The sequence below is a fragment of the Chenopodium album genome, chromosome 10 (assembly GCF_948465745.1).
Source record: "Chenopodium album chromosome 10, dcCheAlbu1.1, whole genome shotgun sequence".
NCBI classification, from domain to species: domain Eukaryota; kingdom Viridiplantae; phylum Streptophyta; class Magnoliopsida; order Caryophyllales; family Amaranthaceae; genus Chenopodium; species Chenopodium album.
In genome coordinates, this window is record NC_137843.1 from 54,035,330 (window position 1) to 54,057,199 (window position 21,870).

General features: G+C 34.1%; 3 protein-coding genes across 3 annotated transcripts; 2 read left to right on the top strand and 1 right to left on the bottom strand.

The window, feature by feature from the left end:
• The first annotated feature begins 209 nt into the window (after positions 1–209).
• Positions 210–7,815, top strand: LOC145562537 (uncharacterized protein C57A7.06-like). Its single transcript, XM_081622842.1, has 11 exons — positions 210–688; positions 1,617–1,758; positions 2,169–2,647; positions 3,495–3,716; positions 3,820–4,140; positions 5,406–5,750; positions 5,833–5,913; positions 6,425–6,520; positions 6,616–6,981; positions 7,223–7,354; positions 7,433–7,815. Exons 1-11 carry the CDS (start codon positions 299–301, stop codon positions 7,583–7,585), a joined length of 2,727 nt encoding a protein of 908 aa, XP_081478968.1. The 5' UTR covers positions 210–298; the 3' UTR covers positions 7,586–7,815.
• Positions 7,816–8,573: 758 nt separating this feature from the next.
• LOC145564117 (protein PLASTID REDOX INSENSITIVE 2, chloroplastic-like) lies at positions 8,574–18,398 on the top strand. Its single transcript, XM_081624459.1, has 3 exons — positions 8,574–8,868; positions 8,950–9,048; positions 18,048–18,398. Exons 1-3 carry the CDS (start codon positions 8,656–8,658, stop codon positions 18,261–18,263), a joined length of 528 nt encoding a protein of 175 aa, XP_081480585.1. The 5' UTR covers positions 8,574–8,655; the 3' UTR covers positions 18,264–18,398.
• Positions 18,319–19,601, bottom strand: LOC145564118 (uncharacterized). Its single transcript, XM_081624460.1, has 3 exons — positions 19,099–19,601; positions 18,871–19,004; positions 18,319–18,746 (listed from the first exon to the last, which is right to left on the bottom strand). The coding sequence occupies exons 1-3, from the start codon at positions 19,367–19,369 to the stop codon at positions 18,645–18,647; spliced, it is 507 nt and encodes a 168-aa protein (XP_081480586.1). The 5' UTR covers positions 19,370–19,601; the 3' UTR covers positions 18,319–18,644.
• Between the last annotated feature and the right edge of the window lie 2,269 nt (positions 19,602–21,870).

Here is a 21,870-nt window from a genome sequence, read left to right on the forward strand (position 1 = left end):
AAACTACCCTAACCACTACTTTGCTAAACACTCACATTTTTATTAAGTAGTGATTTAACTTGGTCAAACCACTAAAAACTAATTAAAAGCTAGCACCGAACACGCCTGTAGAGCATGGGCAGCCAACACATTACAAGCCCAATCAACTACCAAAAGAAAAGCCCAACAACAAAAACACAAGCAAATCCAAACTCACTTTTGTACAACTCACAAAAATGCGCAGCTCTAAATAACTCGCACTCTTTTTCTCTCTCTTACTTCGCGGCCGCCAAGCTTAAACCTCTGAAACCCCTCAACAATGGCAGATAAGAAGAGGAAATCCAGCGACGGTGCGAAACAGCTACAGAGGAGAGAGAAAACACCGAAGAAATTCACCAGCAAAAAATCAAACCCTAAATCTTCTGGAAAACGCCGTGCTGGTGGAAGTGGAGGCGGAGGAGAGAGACGAGGTCCTCGATTACCGTCGGCGTTTAGGAAGCAGCTTGATAATCTCGGAAACCCTAATTTATATGGTAATAGTGATGATGATGTTGAAGATGATGAAGTTATTGATTCGGATGAAGGTGAATTGAATTATGTTAAGGATTTGTATGAGTATGAGGAGGAAGTTGCGGAGGAGGAATCGAAGAAGAATCGACGATTTGATCATGTTGAAAATTATGAGTATGAGCTTCCTGAGAAATTCAAGGTTTTTGTTTCTCTTTCATTTTATGCTTTTCAATTGCTTTGTTTTGATTGATTAAACTTGAAATTTCTGCAAAAAATTGAAAAAATTGAAGTAAACGAATTAATTTGGGGGTGAATTAAAGTAGTTTAATGCATTATTAGATGCAGTTTAGTAGTAATTTTTTGTATTTTTGTTATGAGCAACGCGAGATTTTGAAGTCTTAGAATTATTTCGTTATGTTCTTAATTTATTTAATTGTACCCTCAATTGAAAATATTAGGTGTAGATTTTGAGAAATTGCATTACGTTTGGGATTCTTTGCGTATGTTTGGCGGTGGAAAATGATGGATTTGTTGGAATTTTGTGAGTGTAGTGATGTTAATTGTTTGTTTACTGGTTCTACTACAGTACTGACTTTTTTTTCGAGGTTCTTAGGATCGTGTTAGGGTTTAGGGTTCTAGGGTTTAGTGGTATACCGGTATGACTAGAAAAGTAAAATATGACAACCTTATTGCTGCTGTACATAGAAAGAGTGCAGGAGATTATTGGTTTATTCGTGATATATTCACACCTTTCAAGTTGAGATGAGGGGTATTAGTAAGGACTAAGGACTTAGAAGTGATCTTTTACACATGAGAAACCTAATTATCAACAGTGATCGTCGTGGTTGCAAAGCCTAAGTTTAGGAATGCCAACTTTATTGTATCTGGCAGTGGAAGTTTGATGCATCATTGATGGGGTTGGGAGGGGGGATTGCAAGGCATAAAATCATTTTTGTCTTTTCAGTCAACCAAGTGCTACCAATGTTGAAGTGGCATAAGAAAAAGTATTACTGTGCCAGGAAAAATTGATATCCTTCTTGGACTAAATGATAGCCAATGTGGCAATGTATCTGTTTCAATGTTGATGAAGTATGCAGCTTTTAGATGTTCTACTCTTTCCTGTGTAGGATGAAGACATACTCTCTGAGGATGACGACGATCTAGGTCCTGGAGATGAAGATGATGATTCCATTGACAAGGAGTATGATGAGGGAAGGCATGCAAGAATGCTAGAGGATATTACTGGAATCCATACTCAGGCTTTTGCTGGTAAATATGCTGTGTTTATTATGTGATGTCTCTCAAATAGCTTTGATCATAAGTGGTGCAAATGTTGATTTGATGTTTATACTATTTGATCTGCCAGAGGTGTAAAATTAATCTATTGCTAGAACAAGTTAAAAAGAAACTTAGCAAAACTGTAGATACTTTTTCCATTTATTATCTGGACAAAATGATTTTTTCGCTATCTGGGCATTCAAAAGAATCCCCTTTTGGTGCTGTTAGGCTGAAGTGCTGTTGTTGTGTATAGTGACTATTTTTCAGTATTGGTAAATGCTTCTTTCATTTCTGATTTTCTTTTATGCTATGAAAGTATGAATACTTGATTGGAAACACCTTTGATAAATAAATGAAGTGAAAATCACTGCACAATTAGGTCTAAAATTTTGATTCATCAGACATAAAGAGGAAGAGACGTGCTGCTGTTTCAGAGGCTTATCCAGAATCTGAATTTAACCCTAGCCGTGATGTCCTCAGCGGTAATGGGAATATCAGTATTCAAGACCTTCTGGATCCTCTTCGAGGAACTCCTAGTTTCAGCAAGCTTAGGAAGAGGATTGAACATGTTGAGAAGAAAGGAGAAACAGTTCAAGCTCCACTTCCCAAGCCAGAACGAGAGAGGTTGGAGAGGGGGGCAGCATATGACCACACAAAGAAGGATATTACTAAATGGGAGCATCTCGTGAAGAGAAATCGAGAAGCTCCCACACTCTATTTTGACCAAGGTAATGATATGGGTCTTCCAACCGTGGGAACTATGGCCTCTGAGTTCAAACCACGAACTGATTTTGAGAAGGCAATTGCATCAATATTGGATAACAAAGAGATCTCAGAAGCTTACAAGAATGATGGTGCCAAGCTTCTTGAGTTAAACAAGGTAGCAGCTGTTTTACATTGCATTGGTTTTTATGAATTTTGTTTGTTGTTTCTCTTTTCAACTATACAATTCGGAAACAAAATGTTATTGAGTTGTAACATAGAAGGGAAGTAGATTACACTAAGTCACTAAGCAATAATCGTTGCTTACTATTGCTAGTAGTATAATATAACGACATTTTCTATAAATAGAAAAACAAAGAAAAGTCACAGTTTCCATTGTCTTTTGTTATATGTGAAACATCTGCAATTATTTGTGGAATTGATGGCACAAATGATTACTTATCAAATTAAAGTAATGAGAAACCCATTTCTGGAAAGCCTTTATATTTTGGTGGCTTTTACTAAGTGTTTAATCATAAATTATACCTGCATAAAGAAGGAAAGGGAGACTACTTAACATTCTATTGCCAATGGGTAGTATGGCAGGGTGTGTAAACGCAAAGCAAACCTGTGGCATGTATGGTGTTATTCCTCATACGCGCTCTATTACCCTTTTGACAAAGCCTAGCCTAAGAATTTTCTACTACAACTGTTAGGTAAGAATAGAAGCGGATGGCAGTGTGAAGTGGTATTTGTTGAAATCATAATCCTAGCGTAAGAATTTTCTACTACTAACAGTTTATTTTCTACTTTAAGTTGAATGTCTCTGTGTAGTTCATGCAATAATTTTGTCACCTCGTAAAGGAACAAAGTGTAAGCATTGTGCTGTACTGAATGTTTGGAGCATTGAAAGTTTTTGTGAATGGGATCAGAATCAAAATACCATGAATTTATGTTGTTTGTTGCTCTTGCATGCCATTACTTAGATTGAAAATCTAATATGTTCCTCTTGGTATGGTGTACAGATATCTATCGAAGAAGTGAAGGACCGCCAGAACAGACTTGCTAAAATGCGCAGTCTTCTTTTCCGTCATGAAATGAAAGCAAAACACGTTAAAAAAATTAAGTCCAAGACTTATCATCGTTTAAAGAAAAAAGACAAATTGAAGGCAGCTTCTTCAGACTTGCAAACCGATCCTGAAGTCGCCAAAGAGTATGCTGAGAAACAAGAAAGACAACGAGCACAGGCATGTAAAATGATGTGCTGTTGTTGTATGTTTAATGTTGTATATGTGGTTTAGCCAATTTCAGTCAATGACGAATCATTGGTATTGTGTTTTTATGGTGCAGGCACGCATGACACTGAGGCACAGAAACCAAGGAAAGTGGGCTAAACGTGTTCTTGAACGCGGTTTAAGTAAACAAGATGAAGGTACTCAAGCTGCTATAGCTGAGCAGTTGAATCTTCATAATCTTCTGACCAGGAAAATGAATTCCATGAAGGATGGCAGCAGCAGTGATGATAGCAGTGATGAGGATGATGAGGATATGTATAGTTCAGATGAGGAGGGGGCATCTAAGTTATTGGCTAAGGCAAAGGAGAAAACAATTAAAATAATGGAACAAGAGGATGAAGCGCCTGATTCAGGGGTTCTTTTATTGCCTTTCATGGTATGTTCTGCCCATTCCTATTGTTTGCTTATTGTTTTTCATCACATCATTCTTGCATCCTCTTGCTCTGTTTTGCTTGGAATGGAGGCTTCTGAAACCTAAAATGGATCTTATCTTAAGAAAAATGGATGGCACAAAAAAGGATTAAAAAGATAAATTCTGCCTTTCCTGGGCATCCGTGCAATCATTCAGGACATTAGTTTGCTGTTAACTGTTATATTTTGCACTGTTATTAGCTGAAGATTTTATTATAGTTGCACTTTTCTGGGGCTTGTGGCTTTCCTTTTATTTTCAAGAACTCAACGTTGACCTTCTTTTCCAACAGTTCAAACTTGTTCAAAAATTGTTCTCAACAATTCTTTTAGTTATCTTTCAATAATTTTTTTAATTTTATTTTTTTAGTTCTTTGCCCTCTTTCCTCCTCAAAGCTCTGGCTCTGCAGATATGAATTGAATGATCTCAGAAGAGAGGGTGGAGGTGGTGGTGGTGGTATTAACTAAGCAGAAAAGAGTATAAGCTCCTTCATAATCTTGGATGAAACACTGTACAATGGAACTTAAATGGCATTCAAAGCCAAGAGTTTTTCTGCTCCTATAAAGCTAAAATTGAAAATATGTAAATCTGGTCAACATCTTCTGCTTCAATCTTTAGCTTTGCCTTTACATTCTTGAAGCTTTTCACTTCGGATTTCTCTTTCTTTGCCAGTTCAATTACATATCTATCCTTTGATATTATTTTTTTAATATGTACAATTATAGTAATGTCCATGTTTTTCTCTGTATTTATTGCTCCTTCCTCATATTAGACTTTGTTGATCTCTCCCGACATTGTGAAGTTCTCTAGCTTATCCTATTTTCTCCTCCTGAACCTAGGGAATCATCAGACCTAGTGGCAGTTTTAATGAAATGTGATGTAGAAATGAAAATCAAACTACATCTTTTCACATCAAGCACAAGGTTTGTTCACCAGCCAAAGATCTGTAGAGAGATGAGAGATTAATGCAACAGGTTGGGTAGTTAAAGTGCGCATTCCCATGCTTCATCCACTAACGTGCATGGTGGAGAACAGTGAGCAATTGATGGGGATATAAATATTAAAAGGGGTGCTTTTTTTTTTTTTTTTTTTTTTCTGGGGGGGGGGGGGGGGTTGAGTTTAGTTAACTTGGGTTATTCATGTTTGATTGGTGATTTTGATTCTCATATATATATATGGCATTAAGATTTTTGCTTTCACTGTCTGTTTTCTAACTCTTACATTAATCATAGGTACGAGGGCTAGAGAAAAGAAAGGAGGCTGCTAATGAAGAAGCCAAGTGCGCTCTTGATGATTATGATTTATCTTTAAACCAGAGTGCAGGAAAGGGCCTGAAGGAAGGGACTTCCAGTGGTAGACGAGTTTTTGGTGTACCCAAAAAGAAGATTGAAGACGCTGCTAACGTAAAGCATAGACCTGATGTTGACAATTATGGCAGTGATAATGAAGATATCATTGAAGAGAAGGATGATATTCAAATGGATAGTGTAACAGGTCAGCACATGGAAAAAGATATCGACATTGATTTGGATGTACTTCGTGATGATTTGGAGACTGTTGATGATTCAGCTTTCAAAGTAATTAAGTCCTTGCCTTATTCCTTACATTGAGGGTATAATTGTTATAAATTAGCTTGATTAATACTGCTGTACGTCGCAGAGTGTTATTGATGTAGCTAAAGACTCTGGGCCAAGAACAAGCCACGATGTTTCTGTTTTCACATCTGGTTCATGGAAACAGGTTAGAGCTATTCTGTATATCTGCGTCATTTATTCTTGCCTGTCACATGGGGGCAGTTGCAGTGTCATCATATCATGTGCTGATGAGCTAAGGCTTTTTGGGCATTCTATGTACTGCCCCAATGCCATCTGTTACCTGCTTTTACGCAAGTACGCTCTTCCTTACAGACCTTACCCAATCTATGTGATACCTTGTTTTAGCTTCATAATATCAGTTTACTTGTCTTTGAAGAAGGTGTGGAAGCATGGAGTAAAATGATATACCTTTTCCGCCTTTGCTCTTCCCTTTTGTTTCCTTGGTGACGTCGCAATGGTGTTCTCCTTTGACTATATGTTTTTTTTTAAACATGATGCATCTAAGTTGTTTCATGACAAAATGAAAAAGATTGAATGAGTTGGGCTTGGGAATCTAGTAAACAAACTGAGACACTAAACACCCCTTTTAGATCCTTATGAGCTTAGGAACTGAAATGTTGAATTTTTATGTATTACTCTAATGATCATGTATGCAGATGAAGAGTGGGAGTAAAGTGGGTTCCACTTCTAATACCAATGTCAAGAGTGTGCGGGAGGTTGTAAAACCTTCTCCAAGCAATGATAGTGAAGAGGTAAACATATCATTGGACGTTTTGCATGTTTTGCTTACATATATAACTATGAGGACGTTTTGACAGCCTTGCTGTATATGCACTTGATTTATTAGGAAGTAGAGGATGACAGTGATACAGACAGTGGTGGGCATATGATAGATGGGATGTTGACTTCAGGGAAAGCTTATGAACTACCGTCAAATGAAGAGCTAATAAAGCGTGCATTTGCGGGGGATGATGTGGAAGAAGAATTTGAAAAGTTTAAAGAGGATGTTTTGAATGAAGAGAATCCTGAGCCAGAGAAGCCCCTTCTGCTTCCTGGATGGGGTCAGTGGACTGATGTCCAAAAGAAAAGGGGTTTGCCTTCTTGGATGCTGGAAGAGCATGCAACTGCTAAGCAAAAGAGAGAAGCAGCTTTGAAAAAAAGGAAGGATGCACGTCTTAAACACGTAATCATATCTGAGAAAGTAGATAAGAAGGTCAGTGTTATAGCCTTCGTCATATTTCCATCTGCGTCATTTTATTGTTGAAAATTAGGTGGTGGGTAAAATTGTCAAGGGCAACTCGTATTGTTTAATTTACTAGGTCATGTACTAGATAATACTCCCTCCAATACAATTTTTCTATCTATGCATCTAAATTATTTCACATTCTATTACTTTGAAATATCAATGTGGATCAAACTTGCCTAATGCTGTCATGTGTTTCTGGAACTGGCAGGGGGAGAAACTGTATGCAAAGACGCTGCCTTATCCTTTTGCTTCGAAAGATGTTTATGAACAGAGCATCCGTATGCCTATTGGCCCTGAATTTAACCCTGCAACAGCTGCTGGGGCTCTTACCAGGCCAGAAGTGAGTTCTCTCTCTCTCTCTCTCTCTCTCTCTCTTAACTTTGGTTGTTTTCCTCTGACATTGAGTGTGTTCAAACAGGTCGTAAAGAAATCTGGCATGATCATTAATCCTATCAAATTTGAAGAAGTAGATCCACACGAAAGAGTGGAGGACCAGAAGCAACGTGGACGGAAACAAAAGTCAAATAATAAAAGTTCTGCCAAAAAATCAAGGCGTAGTATCAAAACATAAGTGAGTGATTTGGCACTGATGTTTTTCCATGACTTGTGTAATTTAATTAAGCACGCAATTTTGTAGTGTTTAGGCATGGGTTTTGTTGTAACAAGCTTACCCATTTTAGTGAGAGGGGTTAGATTTGTTTCAGTCAGACCACAGTCTACAGATATTTGGCCTGCTTGGCTAAGATGTATTCTTTCATTTTGTGGGCAATAAAGCTCCTGGAAAGGTTTTAATCTTCATAATATACGAGTCTGAATGCTCTATCTTTTTATTATTGCTTAGGGTTTGTTTGACATTGTTGTGGTTTTCTGTTTTTTGGTTTTTTGTTTTTTTAAAAGTATATGAGATATGCCCCATAATGAATTAAAAATTATTTAAACTTATTAAAATCATGATAATTTTGAAAACTGACAACAGAAAGTGGAAACACCTTTTTCTTGTTTCCTGTTTTTGGTTTTCAAAAAAACAAGAAACTGAAAAACAAAAATGATGCCAAACAAACCCTTAAATATTGGTTAGCTGGGGTATGTGTTGATGTAGTAGGTTCCAAACTTGCAATTGACTGCTACTGGTTCAGCACATTCACAGTGCGCATAGCTACACCTGTGATGGCTGTGACGGTCAGGGTGTACATCACATATGCATGTATTGTGCACTTGGAGCATCGCCTTGGATGCTATCAGCTACACAAAACAATTTGCTGTAGGTTATCAGTTTTGATTGTATCCTTATGCAAGTTTCATCACTATGATTAATGTACAATTGAATCAATTAGACCGTTTTCTACATAGTACAAACTTTTCAAGCAACACACTGCTAAGGAGGAAAAAAAAAAACGTTTATGCATCAATCATTATCTGGCTGAGAATTTGCCATGATATTATGCTATCTTATATTCTAAAGTTCAATTATGGCCGTAAATCCAATAATTAACAACCCACAAATAAACTAATATAGTCCATTATCATGTAATATACTCAAGTAGTAAAGACTATAGAAGTAAAGACAATATATTGCAAGGAGATGTGCATCAAAATAAAACTTACAAGCCTAGAAATTTAAGTGCAACAATATCTCCATTAATGGCGCTTTACTCTTCCCTCCACTTTTCAACTAACTTGATCAATACTCCCGCCAAATTTCCAACATTCAACCATCTTATCTTGCGCCCCTCTTCTCTTATCCTGCGCCCTCGCCGCCATCGAACCGAGTGTCCCTCCTCAATTCTCACACTCCGAGCAAACCCGCCTCGGAAATACGTGTATCCTGACCCAATTCCAGAATTTGCTGAAGCTGTAATAATAACATTGCACAAATTTGTTTATGTAATTTTATTGTTTTTTTTATTTTTTATTTTTTTTCTTGGGGTTTTGCAGGAAACCCGGAAGTTCAGGATTGAATTAAAGAAGACATTGTTGAAAGATGAAGAAGCATTTGGGGATGAACTCGACAGGGTTGTCGATGTTTGCGCCAAGGTGAGTCATTTACAGCTTGATTTCAATATGACATTATTTGTTTTTTTTTCTTATAAGAATCTGCTCATAAGGTGTTCGATGAATTGCTTGAATGAACTTATTTGTGTTGATTTGGGATTGAATGGTTGTTATGACATGTCTGCTGTTGGATTGTTTGTTAGTTGGCAGTTGGGTTAGTTGGGAGTTAATTCATAAAGTGGTTATCTTTCTGTTGTGGCGGGAAATTCTGTTAGCTGTAGGTTCATTATATAATGAGGGGAAAAGGGTTCCATTTTTTATTACAGACATCATAAATTCATAATCCTTTCATTCTTTCTCCATTTGCGAGTTTATTGTCTTTAACTCAATAGAAAATTTAGGTTGGTGTTTTTTGGGTTTGTGTTCCTAGGATACGCGATCAACTAAGCCATTTGAGAATGCTAGGCAATCTTCGAAGTGGATATGATATTTTAGGGATATTGCCCATTTGGATCCTAAGTACTTTAGTGCTTTTTTCACCAGCAGCAAGATGTAAGCTGATTTTGTGATTTCAGAGAGCTGGGAGAGGGAAAGTACACTCAGCCGGACATTGAATAGATATCCGAACTTCATAGTTCTAGAAATTAGTTATGTGCAACCAGCCATTGGGGTAGGGAACCAGCCCCTTACTTGAGCCTGGTTCATCCAGCATGCACATCACATCAGCACATGTACTAGCCTAAGTTATCCAGCTTAGGTCCATAAACGTATTCTGAGGTACAAGGGATATGTATAATATGAATCATGAGCATCTGTTATAGTTCTTCGGTTTCTTCCACGTTTAATTAGATTTTTTTGGACTAATTCTAACAGTGTTCATTTCTTAAAGTAGACATAGTTTAAGTTCACTGCGTGAAGTAAAGGTCCTAATGAGTAGTGAACCTTGAATAGCTAAAGAAGCATTCATAGTTTCTATCTATGTCTGCTAAAGGCTAGCCAAATACCACCCTTCCCCACCTTGATTTGTTAGCATCAGATGAGTTGGAAGGATCAAATCCATGGGCTTTCCAGGACCAAGTAACACACTAAAGAGAGTTGGTAGTTTGAAAACTTTTTGACAATTGCAGTTTGCCAATAATAAATTTGAATGTACGTATGAGCATTGCACACCTAAACGACTTGGGTTAGAAGTGTTACAAGTAATCATGGGAAAGGTTTTTATGCTTGTAGAGAATATATACGTAGTATATAGGTGTTCCATCTTTGGGGGGCTTTTAGGAAACTACTATTTCGAGTTTTGATCAATAATGAATCTTTGGTAAGGCTCAGTTCATGACTACCACTTCTTTCTAGTATTGTGCTGGTTACATAGATAATTTGTAACTTCTTTTATGTTCTTGACGAGATTCTATTTACTTTCTAAGTATGGATAGAAATATCAGGGGTTTGTAACATAAAATTTGGTTTGAACTGCTGGGCCGGGTATGTCATGCATTGAACTGTTTTCTCAGCTTCCCTTCAAAACCCTGTCTTCTCTAGCTCCATATTCTCTTTCCATCTTTTAGTACTATTAATACTCGAAGAAACTCTTAAGACATACTATCTGGTATACATGCATGAATGTTTCTTCCCTTCTGAATTGATATTCCTATATCTTTAGATGTCTGGTAAAAGTTCTCATTTATAAATATGCATAGCAATATCTTATGATTAGTTTCCCCGATAAGTTATGCGGATGTGGTTTGATTACGCTTGTTTGATACTACCTCCTATACTTTAACAGTATAACCAACCCAACTAGTTAACATCCACGTTAGCTTTTCATAATAATACCACTGCTTAAGATAGAAATGGCCTCGGATCATAAATAATAGTCTTATAACTCCATGTTATATCCTTAATAATTACTTCCTCCATATCCTTATAGTTGCAATACACATTTTATCACTACATTTAAGAAAAGTGGACCTCAGATAATATAATAAACTTAAATGGGGTTAAGAGGTTGATAAAAAGCATAATCAAGTGGGTCATGAGTTTTAAATAAAGATAATAATACAATTTTCACCATAAAAACATTTCTTTATAGTGTGTTGCAACTATTGTGACATTTCCATTTTAGGAAAGTGTTGCAACTATAAAGAAACGGATGAAGTATAAAAGAGTATGACAAAATAACAAGCAGCAAACTTTTGTTTCAATTAAGCCTAAGACCACTAAAGAATAAATCACTAGAATGCCGGTCTATTACTATAGGTTGCTAGTAATAGTACCATTTCAAATAAATGCTTAATGGAGAGGTGTTTGGGTGTATTGTTGTTCCTCTTTAATAATCAAAATGAAAAAAACACAATCAAATGCTTTTGGTCGGCATCATGCAATTATTGGGACAAAAATTGCGAGAGTACATCTAACCATGTACACTTCACATGGTATTCTCTAACTAATAGTCTAGTAGTAGCAAACTAATCACCTTTAGGAAGAATGGTCATTATTGCAAAATCTAAGGAGCCAGTTCTAGGATTAGTCACATTCAACTAAAGTAACTCACGTAAATAGAGTTCAACTAAAGTCAATCATTAATTTTGCATCACAATATTATCAAATCACCTTGTTAATTGGTAGGGATAGAATATCCTCTTAAGTAAAATACTTCGTATTTAGTTAATTTTTGAAGTTAACTCTTTGCAAAATCTTCACCAACCAATTATAAGGTACATCAAAGTCTTTTTTTTTTTAATTTTTTTTTTTTTTTTTACGATGATCATAATAGTTGCTTCTTCATCCATCTGGATTGAATTTGATTGTGCATAATATTATGAGTTCAAATTACATCATATATAAATAATTAATTTTCGATGGAGGGAATGTCACTAGTGTTTTATTTGAGTACGTCATTGATCAATTAAAATATGCAAATTATCATCCTTGAAGTTGATAAATCTTCATCTTATGATTAATAAATAAAATTAATTGAAATAGCTCTCATATTTGGGGTTCATAATTGAACATGATGCCGCGTGTTTTGATAACAGTAGAGTTAGGGTGTTCATGTTGTTTAATTAATGTCATCCGACCGCCTTATTACCATTATTTAGTTTTCATTATTAAATGTGGGTCACTTTCTTAACATGAAATGCTTATCATAGTTATTAATATTGTGTAATTTATTTTCTCTTGTGCTTACTAATCAAGTTTCATAAGAACTTAGATTATTGTTCTTTTGAATCAGTCCATTTTGTGTACACTTCATAATGGAATAAAGTATAATTGGTTTGTTTTTCATAATTGAACCATAAGTGCTTACATTATGATAAGTTCATTTTGTCTATCCATGCCAATTGCCAAGTAGTCTTAATATATGCCTTTTGCCGATTTGCCCTTTCAAAACAATTATCTTTGAATTACTTCTCCCGTTTTACTATAGTTATGTTTTCACGTTGATGAACTCTGTTTACTTGAGTTACTTTGGCGTCTTTTTGTGATTTATTTTTTGGAAAAAATATAATCATGTTGAATTGGGTTTTGTAAATTCATCTCATTGTTTATTTTTCAAATATATATATATATATATATATATATATATATATATATATATATATAATCTTAAATTTTTCTTTATTAAAAATTAAATATATTACTCTTTGAAATCATATATGTTTTAGCTTATAAGGTATTTGGGTCATTTTAAATATGAGAATAAATGGTCTATTTGATGCATGAATTATATTGAATAAAACACTTAGAGCAACTCCAATGACAAGCTAATTGTCAAATTAGCTTGTCATGCCACATAAGCTTTTAAGCTAATTATGTTTGTATCTAGTTTGATCCCCAATGGCTAGCTATTAGCTTACTATCTAAATTATCAATTTATTATTTTCATCTTAATTACTAATTGACTATTAGCATTTTCTTTTTGGCAAGTTTTTTTCAAACTAGCTACAAACATAATTAGCTTAAAAGCTTATGTGGCATGACAAGCTAATTTGACAATTAGCTTGTCATTGGAGTTGCTCTAATGAAGCTTCAAAAAAAAAAAAAAAATAATAATAATACGGAGTATTGAATGTATTGAATATGGGTGTAAGCCGACGTGTATTGATGGTAATTTCTACTGTTTCCTCAAATGTGAAACTAACTTATACGTGCGCATAAAATATAATGTGAAACTAACTTATACGTGCGCTTTTATGTCTCTTTGTTCCACCATTTTTTTATTTTTATTTTATCAAAAATGTTAACTTAATGAGATATTGAGATTATATAGTGCCAGAAAATCTGACCTAACCTAACGTAGGAGGTAATCTTTGACCATGTAAATACATTGATTGTTATTTGACCGTATAATTAAGGTTAATTTTTATTTATTTTTTTTCTACGATGAGGATATGGAACTCTATTGAATTGGAACCTCTCATGGGTTAATCCGTCTAGCTTTACAGGTTAAACTCTTTAGGAGTGAGTCGGAACCTCTTATGAGTTAATCCGTCCAGTTTTATAGGTCAAGGGAGAAGGACAAGAGAATCCTCACCACAAACAACTCATAGTATGGCTAATTCATATATATATATATATATATATATATATATATATATATATATTAATTAAAAGCATCTGTATATGAATTAGCCAAGTCATTCTCATAGTTAATGCATTATGCTTTTGTTCAAGGAACTAACAATTGGGTCATGTGGGACTGTGGCTTGTTAAAAAACTGAAGTATGTGTGTTGTGACCGGATAACCTTAATGAAATACATAAGATCAATCAGCAAGAAAGAATAAACTAGTATATCTTGAACTATAATATGTAAATTATCCATTAGGCCAAATGTATGTGAATAAATGTCAAACATAAGTACTCTATATAGTCATGTAGTCACTACAAATCAACCAACCAAAGACGTTAAATATGACGAAAAACTCATTTTGTGACTTTAAGGATCCAAGTTCAAGTTCCACCAAATAACTTTTGATGGGATTGCGAATTTCCTTATCTGTTCGACTTAATTGTCTCAAAATATTTTAATCTAAACTGAACATTGCTTAGGCGTAGTCATAAAGACAGTGATAAAGGCAGTTTTAGTTTTTTGAACATGTATAAACACATGCAATCAAGTCGGGGAAAGGTTGTACTTGTAAAATATAGTGGTCTTCCGTTACAAGTTCCAAGTCTTACACAAGCCTTACACTATAGTAAAGTATACTTCTTCCAAAGATACTAACCATATAATTTAATCACTTTTATATGTCATATACACACATTTAGTAGGTGTATGAAGCTATAAACATAATTATTGATTAAGATATTCTAATATAGTTTAGCTACTTGACAAATTTGGGCAATACATGATTAAGTCCTTGATTCGTTACTAAGACAAGGAAACATCAAAAATCTAACTCTGAACAAACCGTATGCTTTTATGTCTCTTTGTTCCACCATTTTTTTATTTTTATTTTATCAAAAATGTTAACTTAATGAGATATTGAGATTATATAGTGCCAGAAAATCTGACCTAACCTAACGTAGGAGGTAATCTTTGACCATGTAAATACATTGATTGTTATTTGACCGTATAATTAAGGTTAATTTTTATTTATTTTTTTTCTACGATGAGGATATGGAACTCTATTGAATTGGAACCTCTCATGGGTTAATCCGTCTAGCTTTACAGGTTAAACTCTTTAGGAGTGAGTCGGAACCTCTTATGAGTTAATCCGTCCAGTTTTATAGGTCAAGGGAGAAGGACAAGAGAATCCTCACCACAAACAACTCATAGTATGGTTTGATCCCTTGACTAAAAGTATATACCCATTAGGCCAAACTCTTATCACTAGATTAAGCTTGACTTGATATATAAACAACATTAATTACATCCTATAAAAATAAGAAATTGATGAAGTACGTACTTATATTAGTTGTCTTGAATTATATTCTTCCTGCTACTAATTATATTATTTGTTATTCACATGTGTAAACATCTTTGGTTTTAATTGTCAGTCTATGTAAGCCATGTGAGGTGTTTTAGATCTTTGGGCTCACCTATTTAATTAAAGATTTGGACTTTTCTTGTTCAAAAACTGACCCATGTAGGGCACTACTACACTCCAATATCTTTGAAAGTGACTAAAACCATTCAATAATAATCTCTATGATTTTTCTCTTGTCCTTGATTTAAATTTCAGGTTATGCAGTTACATTAAGTTTTGATAATTTTTAATACTATGTTAATCCTATTACTTCAAACAAACAAGTAATAACATCTATAAATTGAAATTACGTTGTTGTCAAAAAAAAAAAAAAATTGAAATTACGAGTTTTAGACCATTATTGATGTTGTGTTATTATGACATAAAATTATAAAAATGTTTGTGAAGTGCAAATAATATGAAGTGTACAAATAATAAGAAATGGGGGGAGGGGGGGGGGGGGGGGGGAATAAATTCATTGTATCATCTTCACCAAAAATAATAAAAAATAAATTCATTGTATCATTTTGTTTTTCACAATATTATCATTATACACTTTGTCAAAATGTTTTTTTTGAGAAAATAATGGTTAAGGTTTCAGACTTCAAATCATGCATAATGTTGTACAGAGTATATGAAATTAAGAGCATGTACAGTCATTGACCATTAGGGTTAGTTATTGGGAGAGAAAAACTAAAAAACAATAAAAAAAATAAAGAGAGAGAAAAACTTGGGGAAATTTTGCAATAACCAGGTTATTCTTATAACCGGTTATTTGGTTGTGGTTATGCAATAAAATATTGCAAGTGGATGGGTTTTTATGACTACCCATGATGACGTGGCACAAAAAGATTGTGACACTCATGTATTTAATCAATGGCTAAGATTTATTCTGAATTTATAACCGTTGTAATTTTTGTAACGGCCATAATTTTTAAATTATAATTCCAAAAAAAAAAAAAAATACCAAGTATTATAATATTATTATTTATGTAAATATTTTAATTTTTAATAAAAGATAAATTGAGGTGTGGTAAGTGAATAGTAACATGAACACTTTTTTTTTATTCATGGTTAAGAGGAGGATTTTGGAAATTATTTGTTTGGTTTATGTATATGAGAGAGAAAATATTTTTTTAATAAATAGTGACATGAACAAATTTTTTTTTTGTTCATGAATAAGGATGTTCTAAGTAAACATCTTGTGGTTACTGGTTAAATGAGGAAGTAGACATCAGAATGAATTTTAGAGGCTAGGTATTACTTTTCTTCCATATGAAAAACCATTTTCCCATTATGTTTTCTATCCAGTAGATAGATGGTACAAATAATGATGAATTGGTTTATAAGGGGACTAAAATTTGACCAAATTTATTAGGTTGTTGCCCGTTTGTGGGTCTACATTTTTCTCATCCAAACATTCTAATTTCTCATCAGTATCTTCTTGAACATTTTTAATGGCCTTTTTGGAATTTTGTGGGAGGTACAACATAAAGAAGTGGACTTTATACAATTTTGTTTCCTATTTTATAGGGTTATTTTCAGTCATTCTTTAATTTGTTTCTTAATTACCCAATCATAATCACACAGGATTATTGTAAAGATTGTCTATATATTTAAGACATTTATAATACTATTATTGACTTTAATGTCAGGAATCTTAATGACAACAAGACCTTTTTTATTCAAAAAAATGTCATAAAATTCATACTATCAATATAATCTTAGTTAGGGAGAAATTTTGTAATTATCAATTGTTAATCTATCTCCTAACATTGGGTGGTTAATTTAAACTGTGGGGCCTTGCTGACAGAAAATCTAGTTGCAGTTGCTGTCAAAATTTCAGGAAACTAGTTCAGAGGCTTCTCTTTGCTGTGCTCAGAAAAGTATCCAAATCACATAAATCTTGAGTGTGGATTCGTTGAATTAACCTGTTTTTAATTAATCTTTTGTTTTTCGAACATACTCTTGAATTCTGTACTGTGGTTCTTCTCCTTTGGTGGGACATCTGCTATAAATCGGAAAAGAAAGAAAACATGAATCTGGTTATTTAGTTTTAAAGTTGATGATAGAGAGTGTCAATTTTTTAGGCTATATCCATATCATTGAACGAACATTTGGTATCTTGTCATACTTCCATGAACTTTCCTTCGATTGGTTGTTGGTTGTTACAGATGTGTATGTAATGCACTTGAACTGCATTTAGAGAGGAAAGATGGATATAGACATTTAGTAAACTTAAACTGTGGTTTTGTTCTGTTTGTTTTAGGCTTCAAAGGATAGTTTTGAGCAAAAGCCTTGCTACAACTTCCAAAATGCATAAGCATGGAGCTCTTAATTCCATGTATGAATTAAGGTCTATGATGTTAGGGTGTAAATGAACCGATGCTCTTTGTGAGTTGATGACCGGCTTGAGTTTGTGTTTGTATAAGACTAGTACAGGCTAGTTCTTTTACGATCATGAATAACATTTTCATTAATTTAGTGTGTTTATGAACAATATGTTAATTTACATTTATCAATAGTTTAGTTTGAATATGATTTTTATGTCCATCCATTTATGTGCAAGTATTTGTCTCTTTGATAGAAATAAAGTTCATTGATGAACACAATTCCATTGATATATGCTTGAATTGATCGACTTTGAGCTAAATCTGAACACGCTGATTTCGAAATGAGTTTAGGTTTGAACAAGCTTTTGACTTCGACTTAGTTAGCTCAGTTCAAACTCAGCTTGAAGATGAATAGCGTAATACTTGATTTTGCTTGAACTCTATGCAACCTAGAACACAATAATGTTTTCAACCTAAGGATTAGCAACCCACATGTAATTGTGACTTCTCAGAAGCGTACTGAAAAAGTTGATGTCTTTATCGATCTCATGAAGGTTGGTAAATGCTGTGTCAACCAAACATTTTTATAGCTCGAGGTCGAAATTATGGTTCATCTTATTGCCAATGCTTTCAACAAACCTGTTATCAATTTTTGTGCTATAACTACTTTTGAATAATGACTTGGCTTGTGTAAATGAATTTCGCTTATGGTACTTTTTGCATGAAATTTGAAACAGATACTGCATGAATTTTTGAACAAAGAATATGGAGGGCCAGGAACATTATTGGTGGAGCCTTTTACAGACATGCTAATTGCTCTTAAGGACAAAAATTTGCCTGCTGCTCCGTTGGCTACTCGAGCTTCTTTGCTATGGGCTCAAAACTGCATTGATCGCGACTGGCAAGCCTGGATCTCATCAGCTTCCAACAGCCAAGTAAACCATCATTTCTAATATTTATTAACTTTATTTTACATCTGAAATTTGTAGATTGATCCTTTGAACAACATTGCAAAATTCATGTCATTTTTGAGAAGGAACTTAAATTCATACAAGCTTACATTAGCATAATTTTTCCAGATTTACAAACAGTCAGCCCTTTTTTTGCACCCTTCTTTTTCCAGATTTATAGTTTCATTTATCTATCTACACACAGGAATTGGCATTTAAGATGCATCAAAACTGGACTTGAAAAGAGGTTTGACCCCCTCCTTATCCTTCTCCTTTAGCCCATTATTTCCTTCCCTTTTACAAATCTCTTAAAAGTCTTTTCTTCTTGAAGATAAGGTAGCTTGTTAGTTCCATATTGATGATCTTCATTCAGTCTTTCGGATATTAGCTTGTAGCCTCAGAAATGCTCTGTAAAGAAGGCCGCCATGTTTTCGATCTCGAGTTCATCGATCTTGATGTTAATTTCTGTCTGTCATGGTCTGATCCCTGTTTTCATAAAATTCAATCCCTATTAGTTTCTTCAACAAATTAACCAAATTATATTAATGAAAAAGAAAAACTTTAAACTCAAAAGTATCAAAATATTCAGTTTTTTTCCCTCTGTTTTTACCTGATCATTTTTATCTGATTCATTTCTTTTTTCTTTATCTTTTCCCTCACTTGTTTGTAGCTTGTCACTTCCTGACCCCTTTTCATTCACCTTTGCCTTAGCCATTTTTTTCGCCATAAGAACCTTCTTAACCTCTGTCACCATCAAACAACAAAGGTTAGTTAGTCACTTTTTGACATCAAGACCAAACAAAAGAAAGTTTTCTTTAATGATCAACATGGTACCAACCTTGAGAAGTAACGAGGCGATAAGCCCGGCCTAGGACAAGAGTATCTGTAGGTCGGAGCAGCTTAACCCGGGTGTACCGGACTGATTTCTTCTTATCCGAAGCTCCGGCTTCATCGTCGGAAAGAGGGAGAGGGATGATGAGGGATACATAGTGACCAGGGTTCATCTTCATCACTTCATTAGCAGTAATAGGCCAATACATCCTCTCAACTTTACCACTTGGGTGTTGTATCACTAATGCTGCTGCATCAACTGCTTGGCAATTCCCCATTTTTCTCACTTTTTTTTTTTTTTTTTTCTCTTAGAAGAAAGAAAATGGATGTTTTAAGATTAGATTGAATATAAGGGGAAGAGAAGAGAAGTGAAAATAAGGACAAGTCTTTATCTTAAGGGGGTTCCCACCACCATTAATTAAACAAGGAAAGCTTCAACTTACACTACTTTGCTTAGCTTAGCTTATTTAGCTATATCTTTGTTGTTGTACTACCACTATGAGTCTATGACTATCTCACCCAACTAACTTAAGTTATGGGTATATATACCTACAACTTTCCTACATTAGACGGCAATTTTTTATATTAACTTAGATTTAGGTAAGCTCGGTTTTTTTTTTTATTAATTACTCTTTCTATCTGTATTTGTTCTTCCTATTTTGACTTTTTAAAGACCGTTTAAAATTGAAAAAAATAAATAGCAGAGACAGATAGTATAATAATTTTTTATTTAGTCCGTACATTTTATATTTTATGTAACAATAATATGGTATCCTAATTGCTAAACTAATAATTTAGTAATCATGTGTTGGTCAATTAAGCACCAAAGAAGGTGCCTGAAATATAGGCATATAGCCTTTGCTAAGGGACCCATATGGGTTGATGTCATCCTAAAGTGGGGTCCTAATTTGGCCGTCATCGGCACTGTCGACGGAAGTGATCAAGAACTTTTGTGATTAAAAACTACTAATTACAAATTGGAAATGATAATCTTAAGTATTATAATTTATAATTTGATTTCTTTTGAGATTCATTCCTTTTCAGGTTTGCAGTTTACCAATGAAAAAGTAGTCCCTTACTATCATAACAAAGTGTGAAAGTGTAGGATAAATTTTTAAATATGGATTATTATTATTATTCCTCAAAAAAAAAAAAAAAAAAAAACCTTTTTTTATCAAAATAGGTTTTATACGCCAAGTATATACAAGTTATAAAAATAAAGAGATAAACTTGATTGTCCAAATCATACATAACTGCCATTTCATTATAAAGTTGACTTATTTCTTTTTCATCGGATGAATTAACTACTAATTCATATCAATCAATTGTATGTGATATGAGATAACTAATCTTATTGTATATTGTAATATGGTCATATGTATACAAGTTTTACCTTTTTTGTAGAGTTACGCGAATTCGATAAAATTGTAATGATGGGAAGAATTATTGTTGACATTATTGTTACATGTAAGGATTGAACACCTTATCTAAGAATCGGAAGGTCTACGGCTCTCCGTGATCGGTTATAAGAATGTTGAGTATGAACCTTAGGTTTGTAATTTGTATTGTAAAGTAGTTGGGGGATGCAAAAGATTGGATTGGCTGTTATTATTTGTCCAGCTCCTTTGATACTTATATAATTTTATTGTCTTATTATTATTATTATTTGGGTCTACAATTTTAAAGATGAATAAGACCATGGATGATGACTTGTAACATTAATTGATGCAAAAATATTCCCCACTTTTAAGAATATTTGTCAAAATTATCAAAAGATAAAGTAATGTCACACACCAATGATCATTGAAATCTTTTGAAATAACTTTACCTTGTTTTATACTCCATACATTTAAGAAATCAAAACATGGAACAGTTTTGGTAAAAGGCAAAACTAGCTCCATATGTTTGCAACATAAAGACATAAGATCTACAACCTCCATATATTTAAGACCATTTTTTTTTTTTTTTCTTGATCTTCAATATACATTTTTTTTTTTTGACAGGTTCAATATACATTTTTTTACAATTGATAAATTTAAGAAACAAATCTAACAAGTTTTGCATAATAAGATAGACCTTTCTCCCTGTCAAAAAAAAAAAAAAAAAAAGATAGAACATTTTCAATTGGACCGCAAATAGTAAATGGGTAGAAAAAACTAGGTAAAAGGAAAAAAAAAAACATTTGTCTTCCCAAACAACTAATTTTGTCATAATGGTGCTAAATTTTTTATGTGTATACCATATAACTAATATATAAAGCTAAACTTTTAGTTAGCCCACGAGACAGCGACACTTGGCATTCTAACTTTTTGCCAAGCGTCGCGCCACGTTGATATTGAAGGATTTACGTCTTCGTCGTGTGCAATTACTAGATATATAAATGGATCAAATTATGAAGATAATCAAGTTCGGACATTTGGGTCGTCGTTCTATCATAACTAGAGGTACTAACGATCTTTGGGCTAGTAAAATAGCCCAAAGCCCAATTGGACGGATCCTATAAGGTCACACAAAGGGTCTAGATCGGGCACAAGAGGACAAGACCCATGATGGGCCTCATCCTCTAGTATGGCCGGCCATGTAGAGTAAGTTTGAGGGTTTTGGGCTTCCTAACCCTAGTCTAATTATAATGGGATTATAAATAGACTAGGTGCCTAGATTGCGAGAGTGAATGCAATTATCTGATCAGTGAGATCAAACCCTAATTAGCAAACACGAGACCAACCCCTCTCAAACTCTCCCCTCTCTCACGACTCTCTCTCTCTTCCTCGGCGCCAGT

Excerpts from the sequence above, each read along its gene's own strand:
- LOC145562537 (XM_081622842.1), top strand. The coding sequence starts at position 299 with ATGGCAGATAAGAAGAGGAAATCCAGCGACGGTGCGAAACAGCTACAG. Across the intron at positions 6,521-6,615 it reads CAAGCAATGATAGTGAAGAG|GAAGTAGAGGATGACAGTGA; the intron begins GTAAACATATCA and ends TTGATTTATTAG. Across the intron at positions 7,355-7,432 it reads GGGCTCTTACCAGGCCAGAA|GTCGTAAAGAAATCTGGCAT; the intron begins GTGAGTTCTCTC and ends GTGTTCAAACAG.
- LOC145564117 (XM_081624459.1), top strand. The coding sequence starts at position 8,656 with ATGGCGCTTTACTCTTCCCTCCACTTTTCAACTAACTTGATCAATACT. Across the intron at positions 8,869-8,949 it reads TTCCAGAATTTGCTGAAGCT|GAAACCCGGAAGTTCAGGAT; the intron begins GTAATAATAACA and ends GGGGTTTTGCAG. Across the intron at positions 9,049-18,047 it reads TTGTCGATGTTTGCGCCAAG|ATACTGCATGAATTTTTGAA; the intron begins GTGAGTCATTTA and ends AATTTGAAACAG.
- LOC145564118 (XM_081624460.1), bottom strand. The coding sequence starts at position 19,369 with ATGGGGAATTGCCAAGCAGTTGATGCAGCAGCATTAGTGATACAACAC. Across the intron at positions 19,005-19,098 it reads TCGCCTCGTTACTTCTCAAG|AGGTTAAGAAGGTTCTTATG; the intron begins GTTGGTACCATG and ends TGATGGTGACAG. Across the intron at positions 18,747-18,870 it reads AATCAGATAAAAATGATCAG|GGATCAGACCATGACAGACA; the intron begins GTAAAAACAGAG and ends TTATGAAAACAG.